We start from the raw sequence: 12674 nt of genomic DNA on the forward strand, positions 1-12674 counted from the left end.
ATTCTCTCTCAGGCTCCATTGTTTGAGTGGTTTTCTGTGGGTTTTTTGTGTTTTTGAAAGGTTTTTTATTCCCAGTTTCTGTTCGGTCGGCACAATTCATAGTTCAACATTCTAATTTAGGTTCTTTTCTTTTTTCTTTTTTTTTAGCTTTTCCAGCCTGAATAAGGATAAATTAGGCCCTACTGCTGTACACCACATTGGTTTTTGATGTGTTTTTTTTAAACCTCATTGGGTCTTCTTATTTGATCTCCTTGTAACTGGTTATTGTGATTTTTTTTTTCAATTTTCATTTTTCTTTATTTCACACATTGCAATTTACAGCTAGCACAAACAGGCCATCCAAGCTGACATGGAATAGCTAATGTGCATGCTCTTCCACCCTGTAGCATGCTCATCCACCCTATAGTATGTTAGGCATTGGACACACCTGGATGGCTATTCTAGTTAGCCCTGCCTGGGTATCAATTAGCAAACAATGTGCTGTAATGCATGTTTGAAAGGCTGCTTGTATGCTACTGTCCAAGTCCTTGTTATTATGAGTGGTTTTTATGCTATGTTTTTCTATTTCAAATGTGATCTTTTATGTGACTATCTTTTTTATTCTTTTTGGAGGATAATGTGTATTTGTATGTGAGGTTTTCCATCTTTCATTGATGTATCAACTCAGCACACTGATCCATATAAGTTACCATTTTCTTTTATTTCCTTTTTTTTTTTAAAAACCATTAAATTCTATTTCTGCAATGAATCCTCCCTGTATCTATTTCTCTGGCTTTATTTCTCCTTGTATGTTTGCTTCACAAATAGTATGATTATATTTCTCCAAGGATACCCCCTGAGGAAGCCAATTTTCAGCGAAACAGGGCCTTGTTGGGGACTCAACTCCTATACCCTGAAAGTGTGATTATTACTGAAAGGAGACTGATACGTGTCTTAACCACATTATAGTGAGCACTTCATGTTCATTAGGGAGACTATTTGTCTCCATCTTTCTTTTATATCAAGCCTGTGATACCTTTTGTATCATTTGTCTCACTTGTATTAAGCCTGGGATACTTTTGTTTCTTATCTTTAACTGATACAAGTTATGGAGACTATTTGTTCATATATTTCATTTGTATCAAGCCTTGATATCTTTTGTATCATGTTTATTTGCCCTACTTGTACTAAGCCTGTGATACTTTTGATTCTTACCTTTAACTGCTACAAGTTATGTGCAATTGTTTTTGAGCAAGTGACACTTTTGTATTTCACATTTAATTCAGTAAATTTGCTAGTTATTCTAGTCAGGGATTGTTCGTGCAATTGAAGTTGCATTGATGTGTGCTTGTTTTTGCTTTACAAATAAAAAAAGCTGATTTATTTTATGTAATAGCTGTCAATAAAGAATACTTTTTCACTTTTGTAACACCACATATTCATTTGTTACATCAGGTTTCTTTTCCCTTGAAGGGAACACACACACATTTGATCCAAAATTTAATATTGACTGGATGTTACCACAATCCACTGTCATGGGATTGGTGGGCTTCCGATATGACTTTATTTTACCTGTGTGTATATGCATATTCTCACAAAGACGCTGACATGAATCAGAAGGTATCTGATGAATGATATTGAGTTTCATTGTAGATACGAAGTTTATCAAGTACACAGACCCAACAATTTCAGGCAGTATCAGCAGAATTGTAAGATGATGACAAACGTTCAATATGAAGAACCATAGCAGCAGCTTCTCCTCTGTCTAGTTCTCAGAGGCATTAAATCTGAAGGGGCCATCACATGGCTGGACTTATATCCTGTGTTCCTCAAGCCTGCAATGTTTGGTTTAGTTACACACTCCTTTTTAGGATAACTGGCTTATCTCTACAGGGTAAACTTGTATGAATTCAGGCTGGAGAACCAGGAAGGTCTCGATGACCTGGAGGAGGACTGGGCAGACTGGTGGAAGAATTAGAAAACTGGTAATTTCAATTACACGTGCATGTTTTAAAATATGCCAACATGCGCTCATAACTTGAGTTTGACACGAGTAAGTCCTGCTTTATTTTTATAGGTAAAATATAGGTGAGTGTATTTTTAAAATTAGAAGGAAAAGAATGTACTTTCAATGCAATACATGTATTCATACATAAGCACACATGTATTTTACAATATGTGTGGATTATAAAATACTATTGTAGATCTCTGCACAGCTATATATGTGCGTATATGCAGCCATACAGAGGGTTTTTTTTTGGGGGGGGGGGGTTGGGGTTTTTTTTAAGTTATCCTCTAAATGTCTCCATATTTCTGAAACTTACAAGAAGTCCTTGCTAGTTTGGATGTTCTTTCCTCTCTCTCTTTTAGGTACAATTCATCTTTTCAAAATGATAATTCTTCCTAAATGGATTTATGTTTTTAATCTTCTTCCTATTTATTTAATTTGGAGAGATCTAGACTTGTTAAAGAAATGTATAAGAAAATTACCTTCGAGGGGGAGGAAGGCTTGCCTTTCTCTTCCGCAGTTAATGAAGCCTTGGAAAAAGGGGAGTTGGATTTACCTAATCTTAAATTGTATAATATGACTGCAAATCTTCAACATATTGGGAACTGGTTAATGGTAGTTAACTTTTATTCTAAACTAGAAATTGAGTCCTTCATAGTAAATTTGCTTGATCTTAGTTATATTTTGCATATTGTTGAAGTTAAGCTATCTATCCATCTTAAAAATCACAGCTTATTTGTGCCTTTACAGAAGACTTGGCGATAAGTATACATGAAAATACAGTTACATTTTAGGATTTCCCCATTTTTACCCAATAAGGCAATAGTGATTTCTTGTCAGGAATGTATCCTAGTATTTTGATAACTAGTTAAAGAAGGGCCTGCACTCAAACCAACTGATAGACAGTCAAGATAAAGTTCTTCTATATTGAGAGGTGCAATATCTATTTGGAATAATGCAAAAGGACAGTACATGTCTTCTTTAGATACAGAGGTCCTTGCTACCTCAAAATGGGAAGTATTCAAAGAACTCTTCGACTTTGACTGCACAGGTAGTCATATAATCTCTGTACTACACAAAACCTTATTGCTCTTGAAGAAAGAGTGGGATTACAGTTCTATTTGGAGAAAATGGACAGAAACTTCAACTCCATTTAACTACAGACAAATGTATTAGTTGTTTCACTTAAGTTAACAGCCTTACAAGCAACACTATGCTAAAATAAACACAAGTTTTGACTAGGTTTTATTTTTCACAAAGACAGGTTTATTTGGCAAAAAAAAGCACAGAGTTGTACATTAAGTACAACAAATTTGTAGGCACTTTAGGACATTCCTTTTGGTCATGTGACATAACACAAAGGGGGTAATATTCAAAGGAGTTACGTGCATAAATGTAATATACTATCGTAGCAATTTTCAAAAGCCATTTTCTTGAGTAAATCCTATGAACAATTCAATGGCATATATTGTAGTAATTTTCAAAAGTTCACTTATTCGAGTAAAGTGCATTTACTCGAGTAAAACCAGTTTTACTCGAGTAAATGCTTTTTAAAATCAGGCCCAAAGGTTTCAGAAAGGAGGATTTCACTTTGTTGAAGGGGTTATTACTCTCAAGATAAAGTTGCTGGCAGAATCAGCTTTGTACCCAACTCAATAAACTCTGAACATTACCCCAAGTTGTTGGCAACTAGCAGATCCTCCTTCCATAACCAAATGGAGAAATGGGATACATAATAACCTACTTATGGAAAAGATGGCTGGACAAGATGGATTGGATTTGTGGGGATCCTACATCTAAGCCTTACCCCACAGAGCGAGGAGTTTAGTTCTTAATGACTTTTAAACATTTTCTTTAGCGGGCATTAATAACACAGGTTCACTTAATCTAACTATTGTGATCATTTCTTCACTTAGGAGGTGGGGGATCTCGGAATAAGATAGAGAATGGGGGAAAATAAAGGGGGGAAATAAAGGTCATCCCCCCCCCGTTTGTATCTTAAAAATGCATGGTATGTACAAAGAAAACTTATGTGCTATGCTGCATTGTCTGATTCCTCACAATAAAAACAGATTTGACTTAAGGCATTTAAGATTGCTGTAGAGACCAAGTTCCCTGAAAACAAAAATTGTTTAAAGGCTCACCATCCTTAATGTGTGGTTATCATAAGTTGAAACTGAGATTAGTGAAAAAAAAAATGTACTCAACAGATTTCAGGGATTCATCCACTGGATTAGAGATTGGGATGTTGGAGATAATTATCTTGAGTAATAGTGACTATAGATGCTGGTTTCACTGGAACTTTAAGTGCTGTTGAGTTTGTCTCATGTGGAGATTTACAATAGTACAGCACAAACTGCTACTGCCAAATGACCTAGCATTTTCATGAAGAAGTGGGCCAAAAAATTTGGTTGGAAAGAGTTAGCATTATTATGGTTAGATGAACTACTCACTGCTGAGGGAGAAATGCCTTTCCCTGTGTGATATCCAGGCAAGTAAATATGAAGTCTATTATATGTGTAGGCTGAATATTGGACTTTGGGAAACTGAAATCCTATGAATTGACGGATGTTCATTGTACAGAGGAGAGGCGTGAACTTCCTGAAGGGTAATGCTGCATGTGAGCCAATCATCCAAGTAATGAAACAACGATTTTTTTTTCTTAAACAAGCAGGGACCACAATAAGACATTTTGTAAATACCCTGGGTGCCACCAAGAGGCCAAAAAGGAGAATACAATATTGGAGATGCTCATTGGCTATGATGAAATTAAGAAATTTCCTGTGAAACTTGTGGATCAAAATATGAATGTAGCAGGAATGTGTATTTATTTTAAAAGAAACGATAATCCAAATCGAAGTGGGTATTTTCATTTCCATTCATTTTACTCCAAAAATGAATGCACAATACCCCTGAAAATCCTTAAAGATTTAGTGTGCACTCTTTTCAGAAAATACGGCACATTATTTGCAAATACTATGTGATACTTTCTGAAATGAATAAAAACAAAAAAGCAAATTAAAAAGTCAAAAAAATGAAAACATGAATGAAAATGATCCAAAAAAATGAAAAACTGAACCAAAATGAAAAACATTCCCCTGCACAGCCCTAATGTGTAAGCATTTTTTAGGTCAAGTGGTCAGTCAGTGCTCGATTTCTAAATGAGAGAAGATGATTCCTAGGGAATGCATCCTGAACTTTTTTCTCTTTAAGTGTTTGTTGAGATCTCTGAGGTCCAAAATGCTAAGCTACCTGGAGTAGAATCCTGTGTTTCTTTGAGTATTGGGACTGGCTCTAATGCATTTATTTTATTTATTTATTCTATTTTGCCCCTGTCTTTTCATTGGTAACTCAAACAAAGAGCTGGAGTTGTTCTGTATTCATGGAGTGATTCTCTAGAGGTAAGCTTTTGAAATTTAAACAATATTCCTGATATATGATCTTTAATACTCAACAGTTTGCTGTTATCAAGGACATAATGGGCTAAAATGTTATTTATTTAAAACATTTTATATCCCGTCATTCCTATACAAGAGTCCAGGAAGGGTTAAAAAGTATAACATACGCAAAATGATACAGCACAAATCAGTCATTAAAAACACTGACAACTGTTTTCTAAAAACTTCTACTTCTCGTTCTCTCCTTAAAACCTCGGGTGGTGCATTCCACATTAATGGGGCTGAAAAGGAAAAGGCCCTTTTCCTGGTAATCTGCAAGTGATATCCCTGATTTGCAGGTAGCACCAACAGTCCTGTACCCTCTGATCTCAAGGATCTCCTCGTCTCATAATGCTGTAATTTATTAGCAACTTTGCACTGAGAGCCAAATTTTAAAAAGCCCACATGCACAAAAAGCAGGGGATATGCGCGTGGCCAGGTTGTGCACGCACCACGCGCATTTTACAAACAGCCCAGCCACGCACCAAAGTGCCGGGCTATATGAAAGGAGCGGGCCAGGGGGCGGGCTGACTACAACAGAGGCCATTAACTGGAACAGATTGGGAAGAACTGGGAAAAAGAAGGATTATGTCGCCGTGCGTATTTTAAAAAATCCCTCCCACACGTGCGAGTGGGGCCCCTGCATGCACATGCACACGCCAATATAAAATTGGGAGTGCATGTGCGCGCGGGCACTGGATACCGCATGCACGTTTAAACATCTACCCTTTATTTTCCAAATAAAGCAATATACGCACAAGTACCATCATTTCAAGTTTTGACTGTTGGTTTATAGAGAGCCAGTGTAGTTCCCCTAAGTACTTGAGTCATGTGTTCATATTTACTTGTTTCCCTTATTATCCTAGCGAGAACGTTTTGAACTATTTGCAAAACCCAAAGGACCTTCTCCAGTAAACCGAAGCCTTCCCCCACTGGAAAGCTGTTTAAGCTAATCATAGAATTTTGATGACATTATAATCAAAGGTTGGAATTAGATTTTGATTGTGTTACCAGAGAGGCTTGGGTTCTGATCTTTCTTTAGCATGAAATTACTTTGCTGCTGCTGTTGTTGTAGGTAAGGTCACTGAAAAAGGTAGACTTGGTATCTTCTTTGTGAACAGAAGTACTGCCTCCTGTAAATGTTAAGGTTGACTTTTTCTGTTGGTAGATAACTGCTCCAATGTAGCTGCTGACAGGGTAAGGAGAGTGGGGCAGTGATCTTTAATAAGTTTTACTGTTTCTTTTACCTTGTCTCCAGAGAAGGTAATCTCCTATGCATAGATCATCAGCTAGGTTTTTTGTGAATGTCCTCACAATGACTTGACACTTGCAGCTATGCTAGCCTTCTGGCTCCAATGGCTACTGCAGAAGTCCTGGAGTAAGTATCACAAGTATCGAAAACTAATTGAATTAAATGCTTTCCACATTCCTCTGGTTCTGGAAATACTGGAGTAAAATGATCCATGGTATCTATAGGAAGCTACTGGATCATATCTTGCAGTTTCTGTAAAGAATTATATATAAGGAGCGTAATTTTCAAAATAATTTATACGTTTAAAATCAGCTTTTACATGTATAAATGTAAGCGAGCTTTTGAAAAATGTAACGCTAGATGCCATTGAATTGTCTATAGGTTTTACACATGTAAGTGCACTTTATGCATGCAAATGGCTTTTGAAAATTGTTAAAATAATGTGTTACATTTACATACACAACTCCTTTGAAAATTACCTCCATATTGTACCATATACAGCTGATGGACTGCTATTCTGAATGTTAAAGCTGACTGGAAATTTTTTTTTTTTTTTTTTGCATACTGTCCAGTAATTTAGCATCCTTGCCTGGAAAAGTTCTAGATTGAGTTTTAGAATGCTGTGCTTTCTTCAAAGTTGATTCCACCACTACTGGCTTATGTGGGAATTGTACCTTTTGACGACTAGGACAAGGTTGCACCTTGTATTTAAGATCCAATTTCCCTGCTACAGGTAGAGTAGATAACGGTGTTTGTCACATTCTTGTTGGGAATACCTATGGAACTCTATGTACTGGAACTGTCAGTATTTGTTTTGGAGTTTGAAATATATTTTAGGATACCATATCTTCTCTAGGTTCTGTCTCCTCTTGTAAAGTAAATAGAAACACCTTGGCCATCTTTTTGAAGACAGGCTAGATATGACATAGATGGAAATGTAGTTTTGGGAGGTGAGGAGAGAGGTCTGATGGAAGGCCAGTAGATTTTATCATCACCACAATGGTAAGAGAAAATCATATGATGATTATTATCCCTCCTGAAAGTCCAACAGTACCATAGGAGGTTTTTCCTGATGTCCCAATCCTTGGGTGAAGGAAAACCTTGAGATTAAATTGTGGATCAGACTGCATGACATTTTGTCTAGTGGATTTGTGTTTCAGATTTCTGGGCCATGGATTCCAAAATAGGAGACTGAGATGGAGGAGGAGGAAGAGAACCAGGAACAATATAAGTAATTTTTTTGACAAAGGTCACATTTTCCTCACAAAGGGGTGATGCTCCTTACTAGGGGGAGGAATCCTTATAGAAGAGCTATCCAAGTCCAGAACTAAAATGGGTATAGCTTGTTTAGATTCTAAATGAATTAAGTTTTTATGATTTATCAGCACAGATATCTGTGTGTTGGCACTAAGAAATTGATGACTGTTCCTTTAGAGAAACTGATAAGGATCTTTTATAAATCTATGGTGCCAGTGAGACTTCTGCACCAAGGAGTATAAATGTCTTAATTCTGTGTGCCAAAGAGTCATCAAGCATGGACAGGGCTTCTCTTGGCATCAACCTGCTTCAGTAGTGCAGTTTCTCTCCCTCTAATAAAGAGAAAATCATGATGGGCAGCATGAGAGAACTCTAGCCTTTTTGCTTTAGGCACTGCTCCCTTTTTGCTGCATCAGAAAGTTGAGGCAAAAACAAAAAAAAAAAAAAGAGTGTAAAACTCTTGAATTTTGTGGCCTTGAGAGACAGGCAGTGCAGTCAGGAATATCATATGATATTACCAAACAAAAAAAGCAGCAGTCATGGAGCTCCACTAAAGACATCTTGTACGAATGTCTCGGGCATCTTTTGAAGCCCAGTTTCTTATACACCACTGGAACAAATTGAAGCTGTCAGATTTTATTTTCACAACCTCATCCACAAGAAATGAAAAAAAAAATGTAAATACAGAAATTAAGGCATAATTTTGCAAGCAACATTATTCAATGAGCAGCTTAGAAGAGAAAGCAAAAACAAGTCCATTTGTACAAGGAGTCAGCTGCATAGGAATTCTTGTGCAGTGTGAGAAAAACTTTCTTGGTTCTTCTGACCTCAAAAGACGCTTTTCTGTTTCGGTGCCATTGAATGTCGCCCACATGTGTGGCTGATTATTGCCCTGCTTGCTCACATAAAATAAAAAGATAAATATTCTAATAATTCTCACCAACAAGAGCAGAATATACTTTCTAATAACTGTACTTTCTCTAGTACCAAACTCACATCATAAAAGCAATCGTATAAAGGGGTTTTATTAGTTAAAAATGCCGTAAGTTTGAATAATTATATTGGATATGCTCTCTCTCAACTTTTTAATGAGTTTAATTTTAATATTCAAAACACATACTACGTAAATTTGTATACTCTTTAACAGTAGTCAATCTTCAATTAAAATACCTAGAGCAGAACCTAAGATAACTGGTTCCAAGAAACGCTTATTGACCAAGTGTATTGCTTTTCATATTGCCTTTTGTCCTTATTTCTGCATATTAAAAATGTCATCTTTATGTCTTGAGAAAAAAAACCTTCAAGAATAATGAATGCTAACAAAAGAATGAAAAGCAGCAATTTAAAAAGCTCCATATGTAATAACCTGATTACTGCATTGTGTCACTTCCATATGGGAGGGAGATGTCACCTTCTGTTGGCTCTCTTTTTGGGTGACAATGTAAGGGCAAACAGCATAGACACTCTTTTGCTCTGTCCAGTCATTGGAGGCAGCCATCTGATATGTGCCGATTAGCATTTGACACTTTTCGTGATTAAGGCCACCCCAGCTCTGGTGGTCCTCACACATGGACTTAATTTGAAAGCAGCTGGGTTCAAAAGTTTGCCTTCACTTTCTGACCTACAGGAATGCAGGGTTGGCGGATTGTGCATATTTATATTTGTAGCACAATACAACAGAAATCACAAATAATGATTAAACTGCTTGTATCATTTTACAAATGTATAGATGCCTAAAGACAAATAAAAAAAACTACACTATTAGGGGCAATATAGAGAAAATGTTAAACCTTTTGATTTCTGATCAGACCAACTTGAAGATATATTGACCTGAGATATACTAAAATGTAATTGACGCAAAGAAGACAAATATTGATCTAAATTGAAGTCAAGTCTGAGTAGTGTAATTAAAGCAGTAATGTCACTTAACCATAGCAAAGAGTTTGAGGTCAGATGGGAAATTATTATATTTCCTTCCCTAGCCTACTTTGTACAAATGAATCAATAAAGTCAAAAACAGAATTCCATGTGACAAATTAACTTGATGCTGACAAAACACTAGGCAGCAAGAAACAATAACTACTGGTCCCCTCAATCACTTGTCCGAGGCAGAGTCACTGATCAGGAGATTTTGAAGCTGCATTCTGTTGGCGATTCTGTCTCTGTTGCTTGGCTATAGAGGAACTTGAAGGGTGCAGGAAATGCCATGGCCTGTTAGCATTTTGTCAGGAACCTGTACATTCATTAATTGTAACCCTATTTCAACATTACCAAGCTTTTTTTTTTTTTTTTTTGGTTAAAGAGGTCCAGGGAAAAGACATTATTTCTCATCCCTTTTCAACATTCTAAATGTAGCAAAACCTTTTATTTTTTTCAGTATACTGAACAATAATGGGTCAATTTTCAAAACATGCTCAGAGCTTCAGCTGAATGTCTAAGTTTTCAACTGAATATTCACCTAAATTTAGGCACTTAAGCTTCGGGATCTAAAATTTACATCTACAATTCATTACTCTATATTTAGGTGCCTAGCCCTGAAAATCAATGCTAAGCACCTATCTTGTTTTCTTCATGCTAACTCCACCTTAGTAACAGCTTACTTTTTAGGCACCTAAATTTAGATGTCCAGTGAAAACCGGCAGCTCAATGTAGGTACTCAGCCCTACTCAGTTTTGAAAGGAGCCTATTTAGGCACCTAAGTCTGTAAGTCAAATGACTAAACTCTTGGAAAATTGCCTCCCTAAGGGTCAGATTCATTAAAACGTTTCTCCCATTCTGTTTGTACAAGAAAATCCCTTGATGAATCAGGCCCTAAATGGGATTTTAAATTATTCCATAAAAACTGTTAAGAAGTTCAAGTAGCATATTGTGAAAATGCTGTCTGCTCTTTTGCCATTTATCGTGGAGGCTGCTTTTTTAAATGATTTCTTTGGCTAAGCAGTTTTCTTCCATTCCTTTGGGTTTCCAGGTTACATGTAAAAGGCTCCTAACACAGCTGTGGGACCATGAGCCTTCATTTGCAGTTTCCCCCAATTGAGAATTCCCCATTTTAACCCATAGCACTAACAATTACAGATTACAGCTTCCTCCAGAAAGGGGGACACATGTACCTAGAGTCTGACTGTTAAAATATCACCATAACAACATAGTATTGATAGCAGGCAAAGATCAAATGGTCCATCCAGTCTGCCCAGCAATTTACTTATGGTACTCATTTTGCTAAGAGTAGCAACTGCCACTCCGTGCAGGTTACTCCCACGCCCCTTTTCTTCATTTATTTATTTATTTAAACCATTTCTAAATCGCTTTCCAGTTTTTACAATAAAAGCTTCCAAATAAACAAATAAAGCATAAAAATCCCAATAAAATCATAAAACCAAAGAAAACATCCTCCAAACAATGGAAAGAGCTAACATTTCCAACCTCATGCCTTTAGGGATCTGCAATGCTAGTTCCATGCCCTTCTGAATTCATTTACTGTTTTAGTCTTCACCATTTCTTCTGGGAGAGCATTCCAGGCATCCACCACCCTCTCTCTGAAGAAATATTTCCTAATGTTGTTTCTAAGTCATCCACCTTGGAGTTTCATATTGTGACCCCCCTAGTTCTACTAATTTCTTTCTAATGGAAAAGGTTGGAATTTTGTCCATCATTAATATCTGCCAGGAATCAAAGTCTGTATCATATCTCCCCTGCACCTCCACTCCTCCAGTATATATTTAGATCCTTCAGCCTCTCCTCGCAGGTCTTCTGAAACAGATCCCACATCATTTTGGTCACCTTCCTCTGTACTGTTTCCATCCTGTCTCTATTCTTTTGAAATACGGTCTCCAGAACTGAACACAGTACTCAGATGAGGCCTCAATGACCTTATCACCTCCCTTTTCCTACTGGTTATTCCTCTCTCTATGCAGCCCAACATCTTTCTGGCTTTAGCTATCATCTTACAACATTGCTTCGTTGCCTTCAGATCAACAGACACAATCATCCCAAGGTACCTTTTCTGGTACGGGCACATCAGTCTTTCACCCCCCACCCCAACCATCACATACAGCTTTTCTGGATTACTGCACCCCAGGTGCATAACTCTGCACTTCTTGGCATTAAATTGCAGCTGCCAAATCTTCGACCATTCTTCTAATTTTCTTAAATCCCTTTATTCCATCAAGCATGTTCACTCTGTTGCATATCATATAATCATCCACAAAACGGCAAATTTTTCCTTCTAACCTCTCCACAATGTCGCTAACAAAGATATTGAACAGTACCGGTCCCAAAACAGATCCTTGAGGCACTCCACTAGCACCGCTCTCTCATCAGGGCAGGTTCCATTTCCCATTACACATTGTCTCCTATCAGTCAACCACTCCAGCACCTTGGCGCCTACACCCAAGCTTCTTATTTTATTATTGAGCCTCTTATGCAGGACCATATCAAAAGCTTTACTGAAATCCAAGTAAATCACACTGCACGCTCTTCCTTGATCCAATTCTCTAGTCCAGTGGTCCCCAACCCTGTCCTGGGGGCCCACCAGCCAGTCGGGTTTTCAAGATATCCACAATGAACATGCATGAGAGAAAATTTGCATGCACTGCCTCCATAACATGCAAATTTTCTCTCATGCATATTCATTGTGGATATCCTGAAAACCCGACTGGCTGGTGGGCCCCCAGGACAGGGTTGGGGACCATTGCTCTAGTCAATCAAAAAAAAAAATCAAGGAAATACTAAAGAGGGAGGA

General features: G+C 37.3%; 1 protein-coding gene across 5 annotated transcripts in view; it reads right to left on the reverse strand.

The window, feature by feature from the left end:
* EEFSEC (eukaryotic elongation factor, selenocysteine-tRNA specific) overlaps positions 1 to 12674 on the reverse strand; it is a 379816-nt gene that overhangs the window by 53851 nt on the left and 313291 nt on the right. The window contains exon 7 of one of the 5 annotated variants that reach the window (XM_029601303.1): positions 8576 to 8832. The exons of 3 other annotated variants lie outside the window; for them this stretch is intronic. In XM_029601303.1, coding sequence (XP_029457163.1) covers positions 8762 to 8832 — 71 coding nt within the window. In that variant the 3' untranslated portion in view covers positions 8576 to 8761. Of the gene's footprint in view, positions 1 to 8575; positions 8833 to 12674 lie in introns of those variants that run through there. One more of the 5 variants, XM_029601304.1, reaches the window with a different exon arrangement.

This window comes from Rhinatrema bivittatum, chromosome 4 (assembly GCF_901001135.1).
Source record: "Rhinatrema bivittatum chromosome 4, aRhiBiv1.1, whole genome shotgun sequence".
NCBI classification, from domain to species: Eukaryota; Metazoa; Chordata; class Amphibia; order Gymnophiona; family Rhinatrematidae; genus Rhinatrema; species Rhinatrema bivittatum.